The sequence below is a fragment of the Pygocentrus nattereri genome, chromosome 13 (genome assembly GCF_015220715.1).
Source record: "Pygocentrus nattereri isolate fPygNat1 chromosome 13, fPygNat1.pri, whole genome shotgun sequence".
Taxonomy (NCBI): Eukaryota; Metazoa; Chordata; class Actinopteri; order Characiformes; family Serrasalmidae; genus Pygocentrus; species Pygocentrus nattereri.
In genome coordinates this window covers 12,847,847-12,871,944 of record NC_051223.1, presented here as the reverse complement: position 1 = coordinate 12,871,944, position 24,098 = coordinate 12,847,847, and the positions used below count along the sequence as shown (strand labels likewise).

At 42.0% G+C, this 24,098-nt stretch overlaps 1 protein-coding gene across 1 annotated transcript; it reads right to left on the bottom strand.

The window, feature by feature from the left end:
- Window positions 1-1,257: 1,257 nt before the first annotated feature.
- On the bottom strand, window positions 1,258-23,751 carry cops3 (COP9 signalosome subunit 3). Its single transcript, XM_017686011.2, has 12 exons — window positions 23,590-23,751; window positions 21,351-21,480; window positions 20,680-20,792; window positions 16,451-16,500; window positions 14,709-14,801; window positions 13,665-13,844; window positions 11,527-11,667; window positions 9,891-10,064; window positions 9,141-9,227; window positions 8,823-8,936; window positions 2,902-2,982; window positions 1,258-1,564 (listed from the first exon to the last, which is right to left on the bottom strand). Exons 1-12 carry the CDS (start codon window positions 23,642-23,644, stop codon window positions 1,511-1,513), a joined length of 1,272 nt encoding a protein of 423 aa, XP_017541500.1. The 5' UTR covers window positions 23,645-23,751; the 3' UTR covers window positions 1,258-1,510.
- Between the last annotated feature and the right edge of the window lie 347 nt (window positions 23,752-24,098).

Sequence of the window (24,098 nt, the reverse complement as noted above, 5' to 3'; positions counted from 1 at the left end):
TTTTAATTAACTAGTTTTATTATCTACATTCAAATGGTCAAATGACAGATCTTCAAGGGTTCTTTAGTAAGAAAAATGGTTCTATATAGAACCATTATCACTAAAAGATTCCTTTGCATTGTAAAATGGTTCTTCAGACTGATGGAGAATGTGTGGTACATGGTTCCATATTGAACCTTTATGAAAAGGGTTCTATATAGCATCAAAAAAGGTTCTGCTATTGTTACAATGTCAAGCTTATAACAGAAGAACCCTTTTTGGTGCTATTTAGAACCATATTTAACACATTCTCCATCAATCAGATGAACCATTGAACCATGCAGTGTTCTTTGAGTGTTCACGGTTCTATACAGAACCACTGTCTTTACTAAACAGGCCTTGAAGAACCATCTCTTGAGTGTATACAGTGCTTCGGTGTAACGTAGCTGAATGACAGTTATTCAGTGTATTTCAGCCACACCGGATTCCTTCTTCACCAAGTCGAGCAGCTATGAAACGAACCTCTGCGCTCTGATTGGTCTTCGGCTATATCTCAAGAAATTCTGGGTAAAAGGTCACACAGAGGGCACTTAGAGGGTTATGTACCTTCACTGTGAACACCAAAACGACGAACAGGACACTTTATAGCCTCACACGCCAAGCGAGGATTGCAGTTGTGCACAACGGGAGAGAACTGTACTGGAGAAGTTCAGGCTGATGGGGTGCACAGGTGACCACGCCATCACTGGGTAGAACGACAGGGCTGGTACGGCCAGCTGGGCATCAAAGATTGGTCACACACCACAATTAAATGCTTAGCATTTTCTAACACTGTTCAGCTGAATAGAGAACGTATTAAAGTCCATGTGAATGAAATCATAGCTGATCATCTTCTGCGCTTCTGGGTAAGTGAATGAAACTCTCAATGAGGGTCTCTGAGCTCGCAGAGCTGCTCTCTCTGTGATGGGGGTTAAATCCACAGATCAATAAATGTTACTGCTTAATATTATTGTGCCCTGCCCACTGATACATGGTGACATCAAAAATAGAGTATTGTAGAGGTGGAGCAAAACGTCATTACATTTTGACTGAAAAACAAGAATTTAAATGATATGAATAATGTCCAGGAGCTCAAACTAACAAGGTAAACAGGCCTGACTGATGACACCAGCACGAGGAGTACCATTAATAACAGACTATAAATAAATAAAAGATAAAAGTAGAAAACAGAGTGAAATGTGACTTTTCATTAAAAGGCTCCAACAAAAAGGCAAAAGCTTTTGAACAAAGAAGTCCAGTCGCTTTATTGTTACGGCCATAAACGCAGCAGTGGCTTCTCCACGTCAACATTGATAAATAAAACACTGATGAAACAGGGTGGGTGTAGATGAGCGAGCTGTGAAAGAAAGAGCCAAATTATCATTTCAGACATGTTTCTGTTTTCCTCCAATATAGTCCATAATCAATAGATTGATATTCTTCCTGATGGTTTTATCACGAGAGCGGTGGGGCAGTGCTCTGTGCAGTGGCCTCAGGAGTAGGACGACGTCTTACTGCCAACGTCGTCTTCTTGCGTTCCCATACTCTGCAGAGGTCAGAGGAGTGGTCAGATCAGGATGTGATCGTGAGAAGGCAGAAAGACTCTGAGAAGGTTTCCTAAAGACCCGTGGGTGAGTGATATGGTGATACTGTGTGTTACTGTGATAAATGACCGTGTCTTTTCTGAATGTACCATGGGGTTCATGAGCTTCTAAAGCTTCAGGAAGGCGGTGTTCTTTCTATGCAGGTTAATCCTGGTTTCATAGGAAATAAGACATGTACAAGGCATGTCCAGCAGATAACTTTACAATGTCCAATAATCAAAATTCTCCTTTTTCAGTGTAAGCAGGGTGGAGCTAATCTTCAGCAGTATGTACACATCAGGCGTGTCCAGTCTTCTCCACAGAGGCCAGTGTGGCTGCAGATGAAGCTGACATGATTCTGCTTGTTTAATCAATTGGTCTTCAAACATTTCATCAGGTGACCTCCTGCTTTGTTGGAGTGAAAACCGGAGCCACACTAGCCTCTGTGGGTAAGACTGGTCACCCCTGATGTACACATGCAGTCTCTTCACAAATCAAAAGGCTGCCGTTTTGTCCAGTCCACACAGCTTTAACTAAACCTTCTTTAATCTCTCTGCATCTGAGTCGGACAAACTTACCGCCAAGACAAAGGAAATCAAGAGAAAGCCAACACCCACACAGTTATCATACGGATCCGATAAGCAATTTCATTATTATCGTTTTTCTGTTTAATCTGTGGTGAAAGTTTAATATAAACACTTGCTTTTAGTATCAAACATTTTTAATATTTTACACTTTTATCTCCAGAACTTTAAAACACTGACCAACTTCATGTTTCATTACAAAGAGGTGAAGAAGCAGCTCCGACTGCTGCTCTCACGACAAATGGCGTCCATCTGAAACGGATGGCCAACCTAAAGTCCAGTCAGGGTTTATCGCAAGCTCAGAGCTGCAGCTCTGTGACGTCAACATGATCAGCGAGTAACAGCAGGTGGTTTTTAATGAACCTGTGATTTTTGGCATGATATTATTGGTGAATTGCCAAAGCCTACAGCTACCTTTAAACTAAATGGTTTAACCAAACAGCGCTAACCCTAAAAGGTGAAATATAATTTTAATTTTTATACACCTGTAGCAGCTAAACGAGAGCTAAAACGCTGCAAGTCCAGATCTCGGACAGCTGAGCACGTCTGAAAATTCTGAGCTCGCAGTTCTCATGAATGCAGCATTAATGCCTCAGCCTTTTAATTTTTCAGCCTTCAGTCAGGAAGTCTTTGATTCCTGATCAGTCTAAGGGATCACTGCTGGCCTCTCTGAACGAGATGACCAGTATGTTCAGGACAGTGAGGAATCTACGTACCTTCTGCACAAACTGGGGATTGACGGTGATCTCCTGATCCATGGCCTTTAGTTTCTCATCTAACTCTATACATTTCAGCATCTGTGAGAGAAAAGCACACAGAGTGAACCAGAAAGAACCATCAGGAGGAACCACATTCCAGCAAACAGTCAACAGACTCCAGCTTCTGGGTCACATTCGCCCTTTAGCGAGTTCATTTTAGACATGCGTGTGTTTATCACCATGACGGTGGATTCATATTTTAGTGAAGAGCTGGGCAATGTGACAGTATTTATCATCATGATGATTAATGAAGCTACAATATGCATTTCTGAGTACGGATCCTGTCAGCACTTAAACACAGTGACTCACTGCACGTTTGACTCAATCATCTTTACCCTAATGGGATTCAATGCAGTTCAGTGTGTTAAATGCAAATAACTGGATTTATGATTTTTGACAGTATTTGTTAAATACGGCTCAACTTTGTTCCAATTTCAGATGTCAGAAATATCCATTGTGAAAAGCAGGGCATCACAGTATTTCCATAAATATATTGGCACTGTCCAACAAAAAACAACCATCTCCAAAATAGTAACTGTACAGGATTCAGTTGTGGACCATTTCTTTTTTTTTTTTTTAACTTTATTGCCATTAACACACCTTGACTGGCTATTAACATATAACAAATTCACCTTGAGATTGGGGCATCATTTAACATACAATTTGAAGGGACAGTACCTGAGCACATACATATATCCACACATTCTATAACTCCAGACACATATTCACATATACTCAGAGGAAATGGATGGATGGATGGATGGATGGATGGATGGATGGATGGATGGATGGATGGATGGATGGATGGATGGATGGATGGATGGATGGATAAAACGGCCCAAGGTAGACAATCACAGGTTCCCATCTTCTTATAAATACAGGTACTTTTATTTGTAGCTGGGCTGTCATGTGTTCCATCATATAGACATGTTTGACTTTTTGTGACCATTGTACAATTGTTGGGGGATTAGGCATCTTCCAATTAACCGTAATCAATTTTCTTGCAATCATCAACAGAACATGCAGTATGTAGCACTGGTCACTGGTAAACACATGTTCAGGTAACACCTCCAACAAGAACAGTAATGGGTCCATGGGAATATGAACTTCTAGAATTTTCTCCAACTCCTCTTTAATATTCTTCCAGAATGTCTTTATTTTTGGACAGTCCCAGAACACATGACTATAATCTCCCACCATACTCCATACTCAATTTCTCCAACATTTATCGGTAGAGTTTTTTTTGCTAACACATGCAGCAAGTGGAGTCCTGAAATACCTCATCTTAGCCTTCCAATCGAATTCTTTCCATAGCTGGCTCCCAATCCCCCTGTGACATCTGGAACATACCTTTTCCCAAACTTCATCCTCCACTACTACATTCAGTTCCAATTCCCATTGTCCTTTGAGATGTAAAGTATTGTCTTGACTGTCAGTCATTAGTTTTTTATGGATATGAGAGATTTGTTTTTTTGTTGATGCAAGGTGTTCAGACAAGTTTATAAAATGGGTTTCTATATTGGTTGGTTGTCTTTTAATAATATCCCAGTTCGTGTTTTTGTAATATAATGTCTAATTTGTAAATATCTAAAGTCGCTTGATGGTAGCGCAAACCTGTCTTGGAGTTGTGAGAAAGATTTAAATATATTCCCATCAAACAGCTGATTAATTGTTTTTAGCCCCTTCTTTGCCCATCTTTTATATGCATTATCCCATATGGAAGGAAGAAATTCCATATCGTCTACTATGGGCATTGCCCGAGACAAAGCTATTGCTCCCTTTAACTGTTTTTGAACTGAAGCCCACACCTGCATTTAATCCATATGTTACTTATTTTATTTTTTTTCAAGATTGTTGACTTAAGAATGGAAGGGTAGGTAACAGTATTCCTGGTATGGAATTCTGTTCAATAGAGACCCATCTGTTGTCTATATCATTGATCATCCATGCCACCATTGCTCGAAGTTGGGCTGGCAGTAGTAGAGTTTTAGATTGGGTAAACTCAGACCTCCTTTCTCTTTCAATCGAATTCTTGGTCTCCTGTTTTGCCAAATAAATTTTGATATCCATTTTCCTAGCAATTTGAATGTAGACTGTGGTATTAAAACAGGTAGGGACTAAAATAAGAGTATTCTTGGTAAAATATTCATTTTTATTGTCTCTATCCTGCCAGAAAGTGATAGGGGTAGTGTATCCCATCTATTTAGATCTTTTTAATTTCTTTAATCAACTCAACATAATTTGAAGAAAAAAGTTGTGTTGTTTTGGGTGTTAGAACAATACCCAGATATCTAAATCCCCGTTTGGACCTTCTAAAAGATACCAAATCATCTAGTTGGGAAGGCCATTCTCCAGTTATCATCATGGCTTCAGATTTATTTGTATTAACCTTATATCCTGACACTGCACTGTATTCACTAAGGCTATGTAGGAGGGCAGGTAACGAAGCAGCAGGTTTTTCTAAGAATAATAATATATCATTTGCAAAGAGAGCCAATTTGTGTTGATCATTTCCTTCATCAGTCATTCCCTGTATGTGTGGGTTGAGTGTTATTAGTTCAGCCAATGGTTCAATACTGAGTGCGAATAGGGAGGGTGACAGTGCATCTCCCTGTCGTGTGCCACGTTCCAGAGGGAAAAATTCTGAACAATGTCCATTTACCCTTACTCTAGATGTAGGGTTTTTATAAAACACTTTAATCCAATTAACAAATGTTTCATTAAAGCCCATATAGCTGATAGTCTGTTCCAGGAAAGTCCAATTGACCCTATCAAATGCCTTCTCAGCATCCAAGCTGAGAAGCATTGATGGGGTGTCTCTCTTGACTGCTAGCGATTATAGGTTCAAAGCTCTTCTAATATTGTCAATTCCTTGTCGATTACATATGAAGCCTGTTTGATCTGGCTATATAAGTTTATTGATATGTTTTTGAATTCTATTTGCTATAATGGAGGTCAGAATTTTAAGATCCACACAGATTAAACTAACTGGCCGGTAAGACGTACACTGAGTCGGATCTTTGTTATCTTTTGGAATAACACTTATTATTGCTTCCATCCACGATCTTGGCGGATCTCCTTCCATCAGGGCGTAATTATATACTCTACATAAAACAGGAGTTACCTCATTTGCAAAAATTTTATAATATTCTCCCAGGAAGCCATCTACCCCTGGGGACTTATTTTTAAGTTTAAGATTAGCTTCTTTAATTTCTTCTTCTGTAATCGGTAGTGTAACCATATTGGCCTCCTCTACTGTTAATCTAGACAGTTTAACTGAGTCAAAGAATGATTTAATCTTTTCTTTTTTATTGGGTGCATCTTCCTCCTTATATAGCATTTTATAGTATGTAGCAAAAGCTTCTGCAATATCTTTTGGTTGGGTAAGCAGCTGATCGGTATCCGGACATCTTATCTTGTGCACTATTCAATTGGATTGTGCTTTACGCAGCTGAAAAGCCAATAATTGACTTGATTTGTTGCCCATTTCATAATACTTCCTTTTTATAAACCGCAGTGCTCCCTCTGTTTTGTAAGGTAAAAGATCATCCAATTTTTGTCTAGTTTCTTTCAACATGTCCAATACTTTTTGGTTTTTTTGATTGTTGATGCTTTAGCTCTAGTCTCTTAATTTCCCTCTCTAATTCAACCATGGTCTGATATGGTGATTGGTTCTATTTTACACTCACTAGCCCTGTATATAAATCTGTTCCAGATATCAAAAACATGTCCAGTCAAGAATAACTGCCGTGCACCTGTGACATAAAGGTAAAGTCTTTTTCTCTAGGGTGTAGGTGACGCCAGATATCCACCAATCCCAATTCACCCATCATTGTCAAGAGAGAGAGATTTTTTGGACCCAGGTCCTACCTCAACTGGAAGTCTATCCATATTTTGTCTCAAAACACAGTTGAAGTCCCCACCTATCAAGATAGTTCCCTCTGCTTTATCTGCTAATAAAGTTGCTACTTTCTTAAAGAAATGCGCACAATCCTCATTTGGAGCGCACAAATTAAACATTGTTATTTTAGTACCTCCTATGGTTCCTATTACCATGATATATCTACCCTCTTTATCTCCAATTGTTTTTTCAAGTTTAAAATATACTGATTTATTAATCAGAATGGCAACCCCCCCTTTCCTCCCATTTTCAAAAGAAGCACTATATACCTGATCCACCCATTCTCTTTTAATTTTAAATGTTCAATCTTAGATAAATGGGTTTCCTGGATCATAGCTACTGAACAATGTAATTTTTTAAGTTGGCAAAATATTTTTTTCCTCTTAATTGGACTGTTTATCCCCTTTACATTATAGCTAATATAGTTTAAACCTTCCATATATTACCTAGAGTTTTTCCTAGCTTGTTTAAAGTCAAGTCATGTAAAAATACAAGATAGCCATAGCCCCTCAGTAGTCTCAAGGTAGAAAAAAAACAAACAAGAACATACATCAAAGCAACTAAGATAATATCACACATTGTGTCTGACCCACCGTCGTCCGACTAGTGGAACGGTCGCTGCTCAATGCGCGGGTAATTTACTGGCGTGACGTAATAGTTCTGTCCGTTACAGCAGAACTTAAAGGTCCTAACGCTCATTGTTCCAAACGTCCTAGAATGAAAACTAGGCATACACTAAGGTCACTCAGCTCCACTGAAGAATGCCCCAACGTCCGTGCCAGTAAGCACCGCTGGATCTTTTCCTCGTCTCCCTGCCGTGCTGCTCCATCTATACTTGGACAGCTCTTTCTACATCTGCTCCCGCTCGTCCACCCGAACCTGTATGCCGAGTTCTCGAAGCTGCAAAAGGGCATCCATGAGGGTCGGATAGGTCTTCTCTCCCGAATCCATGAACATTTTTAGCTGTGCCGGGTAAATGCACTTGCCCTTGATGCTTTTCTGCTTTAGCTGTTTGATTACCTCCCACACCTGTGCTCTCTTCTTCTGTAACTCCGGGGAGTAGTCGTGATCAAAATATATCGGCTGCGTCTCCGTAGTTCTTTTCTCGAGTTTTGTCATTTCAGCCTTCAGTTCCTTCATTGATGATTTCAGCTTTGTCAGTGATATCTTAGTTTGTTCGTGTCCCTCCCGATTCTCTGTCCTCAGTTTCTCCAGCTCAGCTAGAATCTTCGACTCTGGCTCACGTATGCTAGTGTTAGCCGCATCGCTCACAGGAGGTTGAGATTGTTGCTTCAAGTTTTCATTTATCTCTTTCACTTTTTCCTGTTTACTAGTGCCTTTACTCCTGCAGGATGATGCCATTGTATATCGTGTTGTTATGCCACGTTTTTAGTATTTTTGTTAGGAGATTTTTAGTTAGTCGGACGGAGCTTAGATTTTAACCTACCGCCTTAAACATGTCGCCATCGGAAGTCCCTGGACCATTTCTATCAGTCCAATCATCATTACGTTTTCACATAACATAAAGGAGTTGCTGAGCTCAAATGTCGATTAAAAAAAAAAAAAAAGTAAAAATCACAAAAAATGGAGATGCATGTTTTTCACCGGACAGTGACGATACTTTTAGCCTTAGTATTTTTTTTAAAATTATGATCCATTAACGTTCATTTTGTTGCTGGAAATTTTGTCATTGTTAACTTTAAAATTAATATCAGCCCCACATATCTGTCTTCTATAGTAATCAGTATCTACCAATACACAGATCAGCCGACCCCAACCCAAAGGACTGTTTATTCTGGATGTAATAAATGATATAAAATTACTAATTAGACGATTGTGCATTATTATTGTGCAGTATGGCTCATTGATTTAACCACGTTCTTTTACTGAAGAACCCTCTTTGTATGAGTGTACTGTGGTCTCACTGGTTTGGTTCTATGTAGAGCGACAGATTAAAGCTTAGGTCATTATTACAAACCTCCTGGTCAATTTTGTGGAGCATCGCGGGGTTGTTATATTTCTCAGGGTTGTCATGGAAACAGACCATGCCATCTTTCTGATTGATACTAGCGTAAATCTCTCCGTCTTCAATCTGTGAGGATGACAGGAACATTTCAGTGAGCAATACACCCACCCACCCCCACAACCACCCCCTACCCCCACAAACAGCCCCCCAACACCCCACACCCACAGCCACCCACCCAAGCCCCTCACAGGCTGACTGATCACCACCGAGTGTCAAACCAACAGCTCAGCTGCTGAAAATTTGTTTTTGATGGTGGTGAGGCTGGTTTACCATGTGTAGGACGTATTTCTCTGCTTCCTGAGGGCCAGAGAGCTGCACTCGACTAGCCATGTCTTGTAAGGACAACGTCAGAAAGGTCTGAGCAGTGAAAGGAAAACATACACATGTTAATAATAAACCCTTTTGTCTTATAAATAAATATCACTGACAGCACCAACTGCAAGCAATGCAAAATTACTGTAACTTCTCTAGGATATAGATATTGCAGAGCAGTTTACTGTGAAGAGTCAGAAGTGCTCAGTGGTGATGATAGGAACCAGACAACCCCTCTAAAAGCTCCCTCACAGAATGTTCTTACATGAAATGGTTCTGAATTCACTGTCTGATGACAGAGGCTGTTTTATGATAGTTTAGAGAACTTAAACTTTAGAGAACATAAAGTTTAGAGAACTTTATGGTGGAGGGATACATGCAGGGCACTGTGCAGCAAAATACTCCCCAAAGAAAACTTATTCCAGATTTCCATCATTTTCCATCATCAACATTCCATATAAACTCAGAAGACTTGTGTAGGTTCTCTGGTGGTTCTGGATGGTAAATAAAATGTCTAATACTGTGTTGTAGTCATGGCGACGCCTGGTTCCCATCACCTCCACTGTAAAGACATCTGAACCATTTCACACCAATCCACTCTGAAAATATGACAACTCTGTGGAATTGCCCTTTTACAGATTCCATTCATATCTCCCACTGAACTGGTCTCTCACTAAAACTCGTCTGGTGTTCTGTGCTCTAGATAACCTTGGTTAGCCTCTGGATGTTCTTCTTGTAGAGCGAGGACAGACACTGTTTGACGAGGCCCGTGTTGTTGTCCCGTGTGAATGTCTCGCTGTGCTTGTTGACCAGGCTGCGCAGCTCCGCCGGGTTGTTGGTGGTGTAAACCTGCGCCAGCTCATGGTAAACATTACTGAGAGGCTGCAGGAGCACAGAGAGAAATTAGAATATGAATAAGGCAGAACAAGTTTATTTACACAGCACCTTTCATTCACTGCGGCCATACAGAGTGCCTTTCAAATGAGAAAACAGGGCAGTTTAAAAATGTTAAAAAAAAAAAAAAAAGGCAGAAATTAAAAACATGATTAATTTAAAAATTAAATTAGTAAAATGAATGCCGTTACAGTGGAAAAGGGTCTAGAAACGCTAAAAGGGTTTAAACTGAGCTGAAAGCTGCTCTAACAGGATCGTTTTCAGGCTGGTCTAAAGTGTCCAGTGTTGGCTCTTCTAATGCTCTCTGACCACTGGGTTCATTTAAGAGCAGCGCAGTATCTAAACGCTGCTTCTCCATGTTTAATCTTCACCGTCAGCAGGACTGACTGACCAGTTCCTAATGATCCAAGAGTTCAGTTCGACTCGTATCGCGGCAGCAGGTCAGATAAAAACGCTGCTCCAGACCTTTAATACCTTTATAGAACAGCAACAGCTCCTTAAAGTCTATTCTGAACAGACGGGTAGCCAGCATAAAGGGTTTAAGAATGGGGGGGTTACAGTATTACTGCATTACGGTTAGAATCACTACAGGCCTCGCAATACGATATCATGATACGGTTCTGCTGTGATGTTCAAAGACCTGTAGTATGGTAAGTATTGACATGTGACTTCATGATATATTATGATTTATTAATTTTACAAATCACTCCTCCGAAAGAAAACTTTGTTTTAGGTAATAAATCGTATACACAGTTCATCTCACATCTCTTCGCTCAGAATCTAAACTTTTACAACAGATTTTTTTCCACAAATGTTTAACAAGCACTTTTTATTCAGTCTGGCAGATGAATGTAAATGTGCAGGGACTCTTACTGTTGTGCTGTAAAAGTACATTAGTCTCCCAATGAGCTATATACACATCTATACACTGGATCAGGGATGCATAAAGCTAATCCAGGTCGATTTAGTCTACGTTTCATGAATGTTTCTGTTTCAGCTTCAGCAGATATGTAGATGAGAATTTTTGGACATTCACATCAGCCTACAATCCTTCCATCGGTGCATCCGTATGAAGATTCAGAACTTCTACATACATACATACATACATACATACATACATACATACATATATATATATATATATATATACACATATACATATACACACACATACAAACGGGACACATGCATCAACACTTTAATCCTAAAATACTGCATTTCATCAATTTCTTCTCCTGCCTCTATTACTGTAATTATTATAGTAGTAATAGTTTGCCCAATTACAGCTGTGCATTTCATCCTCTAACAAAACATGAATGAATAAACAAAAACAAAACAACAAACAAAATGAACTACAACTCCTGTTAGCCCCTCCATTAGCAGTTTCATATTTATGCTGTTCTTAAACACAAATTCCTTCATCAGCCCTCTTTGCTGCTCTCGTCCTCACCTTAATGAATCTGCCGACGATCTGTGACGTGTATTTGGGGAGCTGCTGCACTTTGCCATGAAGAATGAGGGAGACCAGAATGTACTTCTTATACGCCTCTAACATGATGTGACTAACTGCCATAGCTGGAGTGGTTATTGCCTGAGAGGATAAAAAAAACAAAACGTTACCGGTTAGAGCCGAAATCACGATGGATCTGCTCGTCGTCTTCTGATTCAGTAGAAAAGTGACCCTAAAACAGACACTGACATGAAGACGCTGTAAAACCTACACAGGAGAGCAAAGTCACATCATTCTGGATCTAACGAAGGGCGTCTTAGTTAAACATGAACAGCAGGATGGAGTCAATAATGGCTAAAATCATAAGATTTATATCATTTCTATTTTTAATTAGTTTTATTCTACATTTGCATCTTAAAGCTAGACACTCTAAAGCTGGACTTACACCACAGTTTTAGCCTGATTTTTTACACAAATTTCCACAATCTGAAGAGCTTGGAGATTGATCAGAAGAGAGTGACTGAGTGGATGATCTGTAATGTGAGAGGAGAAGCGAGTCACTCTTCACCCCTCTGATCTGCTCTGAGGTGATCAGAGATCCTCCGATATAATCAAACATGTTTGATTTATACTGCAGTGAGACGGTCAGTGCTGTAACTGAGAGACTCAGGACGCAGAGCTGAGAGAGGAAAGGCGGCGAGATGAGCTGAACTCATAATAATCATCTGAGCCGCCAACTCACAGCGAAATGTTCCTCCAGCTCTGACTGATCTAATGAGTTTCAGCCTCAGAGTTTCACTGCTGCAGTGTGTAAAAGCGCAAACAGCTCCAGCCCAGTTCAGCTCTGACCACATCTCCTGATAAGAGACTTTTAATATTTTAATTTATTTTATATTATTTATTTTAGCTGTTTACTGGGCTGATTTATTGTTATTGTACTTTATTTTTATCTTTATTTTTAATTTGATGTTATTTTATTTTATTATTAGTATGGTATTTATTACTGTTCTATCTTTATTTATATTACTGATATACTTATAGTTTTAACTTGTTTTGATTTGTTAATCTTGTCTTACTAAATACATTTTTTTTGTATTGCCTTAGCAATAATTCTTGATCATATTTTTTTCCTTTGCTACACTTTCACCTTTAAAAAATTATTATAAAATTCGATTTATATATATATATATATATATATATATATATATATATATATATATATATATATATATATATATATATATATATATATCACTCAGTCACTTGTCTTTTGCAGCAGAAACAGCTCTGGTCCAGTTTAGCTTTGTTTGTATTTGATATATTGTATGTGATATTGGAGTTTGAGTGCTTTCAGAGCTCACATCAGCACCACAAAATAACAGGAATCTCTTCTAAACACGGACGTTAAGCGTGAGACTGATCAGGATCTTAAATACGCCTGAACGTCTTCAGTCATATAAACCTTTAACTCAAATACGACTGGCCTACAGTCACGTTAGAGGAGTGTGTTCTACATTTTAAATTCTAATAAAACTATAATTTCTAGTCAGTACAAAAAATCTACATCTATATTCTTTAAAAGAACCATGAAAATGACTCAATTCCCTAAAGAACAATGGATGGTTCTGATAAAGACATGTACAGTTTAAGGAACCTTCCATATAATGTACAGGTTCTATTCTATATCAGAGCCTTGTAGACAGTTATCTGACTTTACACACTTAAAAAAAAGTGTGTTATTCAAGGGTTCTTTGGTTAAAAAAAAAAAAAAAAAAACCTTCTATACAGAACCATCGAAACACTCAAAGAACCCCTCGCATGACTAAAGGGTTCTTTGCATCATGAAAGAGCGTGTTTTATATGGTTCTATGTACCACCAAAAAGTGTTTTTCTATACCCGAAAAAAAAGTTCAATACAGAACCATCTAAAAAACATTCTCCAGCTATCTGAAGAAAGCCTTCACCATGCAAAGAACCCTTTCACCACGCAAAGAACTCATCTTTTTGAGAGTGTAGTTAGTTTCACAGATAGAGTCAGTAACGTTTATCTAAATTTAAATGTTTCATTTAAATTTCATTACAGAACCTCAGAACCTGACAGAGCAACTCCAAGCCGTGAGGTTCAGACGGGTCGGTACCTGCTCAAAGAAATACAGTGCCCGTTCAAAGTTCTTCAGACCCGTGTAGATCATCCCGCCATAATAGTAGTAACACAGAAAGTGCTTGGCATCATACGCGCCGTTCTCTTTACAGATGTCCATCATGTCCAGCTCCAGGAAAGGGACTGCAGGCTTGAAGCACTTCGCCAGCAAACACAACTGCAGAGATAAAGAAACAGCACTGTTCGGTTCGTCACCGCACTGAAAGCTCAGCGTACATACATACACAGAGACCCTTTACCTATTTAATGTCCAGTCAAAACAGCCACTGAATGCACGATACTCATTACCCAGCATCTGAAAACACATGTTTAACAGAAAATTACCCCGAGTCCTCAGCAGCTAAATCTACTCTCAGCTGTGTGGGTCAGTGAGTCGCTTTTCACCTTCATTCCAGCTTCCATTCTTCTCAGGAGCCTCACTTTCAGCTCCTTAAAGAATCTGCAGACACGCCTCCAAAGCTCAGTCTTAGAAGCTGGTTGATGATTTTCTGAAGTAATCAAGCCCATTCAGTGGTGCTGAAGTCTGGACTCTGGGGTGTTCAGTCCATCGTGAGCTTCTTTTTTTGATGTGTCCATCTCCTTTTCTCAGTGAAGTTCTTCTTGATCAGCTACACATCCTTTCAGACCAACAGCGCTGAGTGGTCTTCTCACAGTGGAAGGATTGACAGAAACACCTGTGGATGTGTTCAGATCTGAAGCAGCTCGATTTTCTCCTCTCTCTAAGAGATCAAAGCATTAAGTGCTGTTTATCTGATGGGGCAGTTTAGGGGTCGGCCAGCTCTTCCAGGTCCCTGTTAGGAGCCACGTTTTCTCTGGAGCTTCTTTCACCTTCTATATACAAGTGGATTAGCTTATAATCTTCTCACAAACATCTGAAAAATTAACTTGTTTTGACTGGAAATTAAATAAATGAAGGGTCTCTGTCTTCTGCATATCAACTCTAATACAGTCTCATTAAGCTAATACATTTTACAAAAATGTAAAGCTGTGAAGAGACTAAAAAAGCAAAGTGACGACCCACCTGACACAGGTCTGCATGAATTGAGGTAAGTTGGTTTGTGTTCATCTGCATCTTCTCTATTGCCTGTTTAAGGATGCTTATCCCTCGTAAAGGCTGTGAAGGTAAAGAACATCAGACAGGTTCAGTCTGCTGAGCTTCCAACTCTGAAGACTGAAATCTCATCCTGAAGGCTTCGTTTCACCAAGAACAATCACTACACACAGGTCACACCCCTCAACCAGTTCCTCATGAGCACACAGGCCCACGCAGATGTCTGAACACCCGGGTCAGTTTACATGCTGCTGAGTTTCTAAGTGAAAGCAAGTTAACACACCGTCTCTGGAGACACACGGACACTGTTCTACAAACATTCCGGCACAGTTTCTATTATTCTTACATTCTGGAAAAAAAAATACATTAAATCAACAGTAAGTTTTTTTTTTTTTTTTTAAATCAGCCTCTTATTCTGCAGGGTATATTTTGGTTTGTCCATCTGAACTTACATTACACCAAATCATAAGGCAAGTTATTCAGTCACTGCATGAAATAAACGCAAATTCCCCTCAAATGAACAGAACATGTGTTTTATGATCTACACATATTACTATATGCTTACAATTTACTCCTGAAAGCCAAAAATCTCAGATGCTCTTTGTATTATTTTATAAAAGTAAATGTTTCCAGAGCAGATCACTGAAGAGTTGTTTATAACTGTTTATCTGTTTATAGTTTATAGCCCAGATTGGGGGGAAAAATGGCTCGACTTTCAGTAGAAAAACAAATTGAGTTCAGCTTCTTTTATTATAAGGGTTTATAATGACATCACCATCTATTTGGCTGGAGAGAAGAGTTATAGCCTCATATGATGCCCAGCTTCTGAATGTAGCTTATGAAATATGAAAGTTATAAAGAATATGATGAAGTGCAGTTTGGAGCCACCAGTGGTCCTGAGGAGTTGAAGAGTTTAACTATTAAAGAGTGCAGAAGTGTCTCTCTGTAGAGGATGTGTAACATATTAACACTACCTTTTGCAAAAGACTGTATCTGTAACTGGTTATTACAGAAGTTCACAAACATAAAGAAAGACAATCTATTAAAAGCCTGTTCTTCTAACCTAAGAGTCCTTTAAATACGACTACTGTCACGGTCATTTCTTAAACTGCAGCTGGACCACAGCAGATTCCCTTTACACAGTCATTCAATTTCATGATGAATGGACCAATTAAATGACTGTTAGAGCTGGATTAGTTTTAGGGGAGGTCAGGTAATTTAATCTGTCAACTGTGTGCGGTTCGACTGGCTGAATTGTACAGGATGAAGGATTGTGTAGTTTCCCAAATTATCCCAAACAGCCCAGACCCAGATATCATTGTGTGGACGTTTATGTCAGCATTATGTGATGGGAGTCTGAACAACAAAACGCAGAGTGGCTAAAAATATCACAAAAAATAGTGACACTGGATGAGGGAGGAGACGTGGTGTGGGGTCGATGCCCATTATCAACAGCAATTTTAAATGACAAAGCATGATCACACACATACAGGAGGAAACTGCTGAGGATTTCAGGAGTATTGAACTTGAGGACTGAGGATTTTTAGCTATTTGAGCTCCATTTTATCAGCATTTCTATTAGACTGCTTGTACTTTCATCACTGTGATGTGGATTTGAGCAGCACTGCTGTTACTGAGGGAGTGGATAACCACGATGTGCTAACCGGAAACATGAGCTTTTGTTCGTCAAACACTGGATGAAGAACTCTCACCTGCTTCCGCTCCACTAGAGCGTTGGTCAGCTGATGGCAGAGGCCAGCAACTAAAAAAACGAACAAATAGAGACACTAAGAACGCAGGAGATCATCGTCTACTATACAGAATAGAGCAGTTTAGGACATACAGACGAGTGAGAGATGAGACACTTTATTTCTGGATAGAATGTAATCTAAACAGAATCGACTTTAAAGTGGGTCAGTTATAATTGGGAAAATGAGATCATCAATATATTATTACAATTTCAACAACTATTCTAAATACCTGCATAATTAGAGGGTTAAGATATAAAAAAAGTCAAGAGTGGTTTGGTGTGAAGCGCTCTGTTCCAGAAGGTTTTGGCCTAAAACGTATTTTACATTTACAGCATTTAGCAGACGCTCTTATCCAGAGCGACTTACATGAAGTGCTTTGTCAATCTAGAGAAAGTATCTTTGCTAGCTACCAATAGCTTAGAGAAAAGAGTCCTGAGCTCAGGTCCTGCTAGAAACAAAATGTCGCTGCAGACACCGAGAGAAAAGGAAGAGTTGAACGCAGAACTCTGTGCCATTCAATGCAATAAAATACAATGCAATAAACTACAATACCTCTCCATGGATCACCACCTTATCGTGGTGGAGGGGTTTGCGTGCTTGAATGATCCTAGGAGGTATGTTGTCTGGAGCAAAAGCTCCTGGTAGGGTCTCCCATGGCAAACTGGTCCTAGGTGACAGGTCAGACAAAGTGTGATCCATAATAACCCCTATGAAGACACAAAAACAGGACTTGTGTACCCTGCCCGGAACAGGGTTACCGGGGCCCCACCCTGGAGCCAGGCCTGGGGGAGGGGCTCGCCAGCGAGCGTCTGGTGGCCGGGCATTTACTCATGGTGCCCGGCCGGGCCCAGCCCGAAGGAGTTACATGAGTCCCACCTCCCATCGACCCACCACCAATGGGAGGGGCAGTAGTAGGGGTTCGGTGTGTTGTGGATCGGGCAGTGTCGAAGGCGTGGGCCTTGGCGTTCTGATCCACGGTTGCTGAAACTGGCTTTTGGAACTTGGAACGTTACCTCACTGGCGGGGAAGGAGCCTGAGTTGGTGCGTGAGGTTGAGAGATACCGGCTAGATATAGTTGGGCTCACCTCAACACACACCTTGGGCTCTGGGTCCAATCTCCTTGAGAGGGGCTGGACTTTATTCTTTTCTGGAGTTGCCCATGGTGAGAGGCGGTGGGCAGGTGTGGGTTTTCTCATAGCCCCTCGACTCTGCGCCTGTATGTTGGGGTTTTCTCCGGTGGACGAGAGGGTAGCTTCCCTACGCCTTCGGGTTGGGGAACGGGTCCTGACTGCTGTCTGTGCTTATGCACCGAACAGCAGTTCAGAGTACCCAGCCTTCTTAGAGTCCTTGGGAAGGGTCCTTGAAAGTGCTCCTCCTGGAGACTCTATTGTCCTACTGGGGGACTTCAACGCTCACGTGGGCAATGACAGTGAGGCCTGGAGGGGTGTGATTTGGAGGAATGGCCTCTCTGATCTGAACCCGAGTGGTGTTCAGTTTTTGGACTTCTGTGCAAACCACAGTTTGTCCATCACGAACACCATGTTTGAACAAAAGGATGTCCATAAGTGCACATGGCACCAGGACACCCTAGGCCGCAGTTCAATGATTGACTTTGTAGTCGTGTCATCGGACTTGCGGCCATGTGTTTTGGACACTCGGGTAAAGAGAGGAGCTGAGCTGTCAACTGATCACCACCTGGTGGTGAGTTGGATCAGGTGGTGGGGGAAGATGCTGGTCAGACCAGGCCCAAACGTATAGTGAGGGTTTGCTGGGAACGTCTAGCAGAAGAACCTGTCAGATTGATCTTCAACTCACACCTCCGTCAGAACTTTGACCAGATATCGGGGGAGGTGGGGGACATTGACTCAGAATGGGCCATGTTCCGTTCCTCCATTGCTGAAGCGGCTGACTGTAGCTGTGGCCGTAAGGTAGTTGGTGCCTGTCGGGGCGGTAATCCTCGAACCCGGTGGTGGACACCCCAGGTGAGAGATGCCGTCAAGCTGAAGAAGAAGCCCTAGGCAGGCATGGTTGGCCTGTGGGACACCAGAGGCAGCTGGCAGGTATCGACAGGCCAAGCGATCTGCGGCTTCAGTTGTCGCCAAGGGAAAAACCCGTGTATGGGAGGAGTTTGGTGAGGCCTTGGAAAGTGACTAAGTCGGCTCCGAAAAGATTCTGGCAAACCATCAGGCGACTCAGAAGGGGAAAGCAGTGTGCCACTAGCACTGTATATAGTGGAGATGGTGTGCTGCTGACTTCGACTGAAGACGTCTTTGGGCGGTGGAAGAAATACTTTGAGGACCTTCTCAATACCACCGACACGTTCTCCAGTGAGGAGGCTGAGTCTGGGGACATGGGAATAGGCTTGTCCATTACTGAGGCCGAAGTCGCTAAGGTAGTTAAGAAGCTCCTTGGTGGCAAGGCTCCAGGGGTGGATGAGATCCGCCCTGAGTTCCTCAAGGCTCTGGATGTTGCGGGGCTGTCTTGGCTGACACGCCTTTTCAACATTGCGTGGACATCGGGAGCGGTGCCACTGGATTGGCAGACTGGGGTGGTGGTGCCTCTTTTTAAAAAAGGGGACCGGAGGGTGTGTTCCAACTACAGGGGAATCACACTCCTCAGCCTCCCTGGCAAGGTCTATGCAGGGGTACTGGAGAAGAGAGTCCTGCTTATAGTCTATAGTCAGGCGGAAAAGGGTGGAGAGCCCTCTCTGGGTCGGGGATAGGCTCTTGCCTCAAGTGGAGGAGTTCAAGTATCTCGGGGTCTTGTTCACGAGTGATGGTACAAGGGAGCGGAAGATTGACAGGCGGATTGGTGCTGGGTCAGCAGTGATGCGGGCTCTTTACCGGTCTGTTGTGGTAAAGAAAGAGCTGAGCCATAAGGCAAGGCTCTCGATTTACCGGTCGATCTACGTTCCCACCCTCACCCTTTGGGTAATGACCGAAAGAATAAGATTGCGAATATAAGCGGACGAAATGAATTTTCTCCGCAGGGTGTCTGGACTCTCCCTTAGAGATAGGGTGAGAAGGTCAGTCATCCGGGAGGGACTCGGAGTAGAGCCGCTGCTTCTTCACGTCGAGAGGAGCCAGCTGAGGTGGTTCGGGCATCTGGTTAGGATGCCTCCTGGACGCCTCCCTCGGGAGGTGTCACAGGCAAGTCCACCTGGGAGGAGACGCTGGCGTGACTATATCGCCCAGCTGGCCTGGGAGCGCCTCGGAATCCCCCTTGGAGAGCTGGTGGAAGTGGCTGGGGAAAGGGAAGTCTGGGCTTCATTGCTTAGGATGCTGCCCCCGTGACCCGAACCCCGGAGAAGTGGAAGATAATGGATGGATGGATGGATAAACTACAATACACACTGCAATACAATAAAATATATATAAGTGCAGCTTATAATTCAGTGCTCATTTAAGTGCTGTGTAAAGAGATGAGTCTTCAGTCTACATTTGAAGACAGCAAGAGACTCTGCTGTTCGGACAGCCAGTGGGAGTTCATTCCACCACTTGGGTGCCAGTACAGAGAACATCCCCGACGCTTGTCTTCTATGCGCATTGAAGGATGGCGGGTCAAGCCGAGCTGTACTCGAAGCTCGAAGGGTTTGTGGTCCAGTTCAAGATTTCACCATTGCCATCAAGTAGGTAGGGGCTGGTCCATTTTTGGCTTTGTAGGCCAGCATTAGGGTTTTAAATCTGATGCGTGCAGCTACAGGGAGCCAGTGAGTTTTAAGTGAAAATGTATTATTCCAGATTTTCCACTATTTTCCATCATCAACATTCCATATAAACTCAGAAGACTTGTGTAGGTTCTATGGTGGTTCTGGATAGTAAATAAAATGTCTATATCTCTGTTGTAGTTATGGTGACGCCTGGTTCCTATCACCACCACTGTAAAGACATCTGAACCGTTTCACACCAAACCACTCTGTTTACATCTCATACACTCAATTCTACAGGAATTTTGAAAAATAAGCAGGATTTCCCTTTTAGGGCACATTAAAGGTGTATGAATTTACGTCAACTGGTGGTAATTAATCAGCAGAGATGCTGAGTTTCTGCTGTGTGATTGAGAACTGAGAGTTTCATCGGTCAGTAAAGCTCTGTTTAAATCTGTTTTATCTTTTTATTAATATCACATGAATTATTTTTATTTGTAGCCTTTTAAAATCAGCACTGTTATATAGAAGCCTTTATACTCACAAGTGTCTGTTGCGTATCGGATGTGCTCTCCGTTGCAGGTGCTGATGAAGAGCTGAACTTGGGAAAACAGCGTCTCAAAGTCAGGGATGTTTGGCATGGAGAACTTAACGAATCTAGAACACAGTATGAAAGGGTCAGTCTGCAGAGCATAACATTTCCCAGCAACAGGTTAGCGCTTTAGATACTCCAACACTGAGAGCAACAACGTTACTGTTATCACAAAGAACTCAATCATCAACTACAGAGAACCTGAGCATGTTTCATCACAAAGTAAGCATAAAGTAATGATGTTTGTAAAACAGTGACTAAAATCACTGTAGTTGTTGGTTTGTTCATTATTATTATTGCTCTTATTATAATTGTAATATTAATTTGTGGCACTGCAGGTTCATTGAAACATGTCTGTTTCAATGTATTAAATCTCAGATAAACAAAATATCGTGATGCATGAAAATGTCTAAGTATTATGATATTTTTACCATATCACTGACCCTCAACATGTACGCTTCATTTTATGACACTACAGATTAACTTGTGGAAACATTTAATCAGATCTTTTCTAATATTAGCAAATCATAAACACCAGCCACCCACATCACTATAGAGATGGGTTTGATGCAGAAACCACTACATAAAAACACTGTAACTGAGATCCTGGAACAGACACTCACAGCACAGCCAGCACACCGAGGGAGTGCTCCTGGATGTCCAGGGCCCCCAGGACGGTGTCCAGGTGGGAAAGGTTCTTGGCCAGCAGCTCTCCGCTCTTGTTGATCAGCTCACACAGCTGAGTCATCTGACCTGAGAGGACCAGAGCCGGACACAGCGAGGAGACACAAAAACAGGAGAAAGTCATATTTGGGGAAAGTTATTCTGGAGGAATGTGGCTGCAGGTGAGAAAACACAGGAGCTGTGGACCAGGAGGAGCAGCACCATCACCTGTATTGATTAAGAGAACAGGAACGGACTTTATCAACAGTTATAAATACCTGAGGAGGATTATTATTGATAAACTGACTGTAATGTGATCAGTGATGTAATTTGTGAAAAAGGGCAGCAGATTGTGTTTTTGTAAGTCGATCATGTTCAGTGTGGACTGGAGGATCATGAGCCTCTTTTGAAAGTCATTACTTGTACCTGTTTAATCTTTTTGTGTGTTATAGGTTTATTTTACCTGGCTGTAAAACTAATTTCTCCTCTGGGACAATGAAAGGACCTGAACTGAACTGCTCATGATCCTAAGGTCTCCACGTCCAGTGCCCAGCATGGGCTAGAGGGGTATAAAGCCCCCCAGCATTGGGCTGTGGAACAGTGGAACTGTGTTTTCTGGAGTGATGGAGCTCCATCCAGTACCTTTGGGATGAGTTGGAGTGACCCAGAACTGACCATCCAACATCGGTACCTGACCTCACTAATGCTCAATCAAACATCTAGAGCTATTACTGCAGCACAGACTCACTATTACCACTATTATCGTCTTTTGCAACAGAAGCTGTATTTTAGGAGAAGGGTAAGCACGCTTACAGGTGGAGGTGGAGATGGTTACGTTCTAAGTTTTTTGCTGGAGCGCCTCTTTAAAAATCACACCTTACACAAATAAAGGATCTTCACACAGTGTTGAGCATCACGTCACGTCAGAACAAAGCCTAGTTGCAGAAAATCTGAGTCATTTAGTCCTGTCCCACCCGCAGCTCCATCACAGTAAACCGACACCCGGTAACATTCCATATTATTTATATATGGTTTAGTGATCCTTCTACTTTATTGGGAACACTGCTGCTCTATATATCCACCCTATAAAGCCCATTATCAATCAAAAGGTATTGCACAAACTTCAAAATCCTTCAAATAATATACCTATAGAAATTATATCTTGCCTCCAATTCCACCAATTTTTTCAAAATTTCCCCATAATCCACTGTGTGAGATGTAAACAGAGATTCAGAGTGGGTTTGGTGTGAAATAGTTCAGGCGTCTTTACAGTGGTGGTGATGGGAACCAGGCGTCGCCATGACTACAGCACAGCTATACACATTTTATTTACCATCCACAACCACCAGAGAACCTACACGAGTCTTCTGAGTTTATATGGAATGTTGATGGAAAATCTGCAATAAGTTTTCTTTGGAGACTATTTTGCCGCACAGCGCCCTGTATGCATCCCTCCACCATGAATGGAGTTTAAGTTCCCTAAACGATCATAAAATAGCGTCTTAATCATCAAGCAGTGAATTCAGAATCATTTCATGTAGGAACTTTCTGTGAGGAACTTTTAGAGGGGGACCAACACTGTGAACGGTTCTGACTCGGTAAGTTTATCTAGAACAGAGCGTTTCACACCAAACCGGTCTGTTTACATCTGAACCACCTGATAAGAGAGTACTTTTAGAAAAGCGGTGGAGTTGCCCTTCACCGGTAAAGTGGAGCTCTTCGGGATCAATAAGGCCCGGTTTAGCGCTAAAACCCCCCTCGAAGTGCCGCAAGGCAACGAAACGGCATCTTAAACGGAAGCCGCTTTCCGAGCCGCCCGTAAGCGGATCCGCTGCCTTGGGTTTAAAAGTGACCCGACAAGCTAACGGAGGCTAGCGTTAGCCGTTAGCGGTAGCCTAGCTGTGCTCCAGCGCTGGCGGATGACCGGCGAGGTTATCCGGGGGTCTGAGGCGGTGTTTGGGCGGAGAAGCTCAAATAAAAACTAAATGCACAGTGATATTTCTTACACAGCTACCGCCAAGCTCAAGTTTGCCTCCTGCTGCAACTTTCCGTTCCACCTTAAATGATGCGGCAGTTGCCCTCTGGCGCCCGACGCGCCACAATGTAACTGCCGCATCATTTAAGGTGGAATGGAAAATTCCGGAAGAAGCCTCGTCAGCCGCCGCTAGCAGCCCTCACCCTGAGCTACCGGGTCGGTACCTTGAGCAGACAGCTGCCGCACGTTGTTCACGAACTGCTCCAACGCCGAAGCCATGACTCCGCAGCCGCTTTAGAGCCGTGTTTCATTCAAATCCGAGCCGAACCGAGCTGAGCTGAAGAGAAGGCCTCGGCCACCACCGACAGCAACGCAACTATCGCGAGAGTTCAGGCTCGTGAAGAGGCGCTTGTAGAGAGGAGCAACGCCTTCCGGGCTTCTCAGGGGCTAGGGGGCGCTGCCGAGCGAGGCCAGAGTGAATGGGTTCATATGGAGCTTCTGAGTAAAATCACAGTTTATAAACATTTAAACATTTTAAATGTAAACAAATTCCTTCATTTCATGAACAGCTTAAAACATTTTAATACCACTGTTGTATTTAAGAGCTTTTAAACTCAAGTTATAGGAGCTTGAACAGCGCCTCTTGAGGTCAGAGAGCGCGAACAGCCAATGAGCTGCTCCGCTCGCCCATCAATCATCCCGCTCTAGCAGCAAAGCCCCGCCCCTGCTGCCC

Bases quoted from the DNA above. Each gene is read 5' to 3' on its own strand.
- cops3 (XM_017686011.2), bottom strand. From the start codon at position 23,644: ATGGCTTCGGCGTTGGAGCAGTTCGTGAACAACGTGCGGCAGCTGTCT. The intron at 20,793-21,350 runs GTGAGTGTCTGT...ACTGTGTTCTAG, and splicing joins CTCGGTGTGCTGGCTGTGCT to ATTCGTTAAGTTCTCCATGC. The intron at 9,228-9,890 runs GTTATCTAGAGC...TTCACTGCTCAG, and splicing joins ACATCCAGAGGCTAACCAAG to ACCTTTCTGACGTTGTCCTT.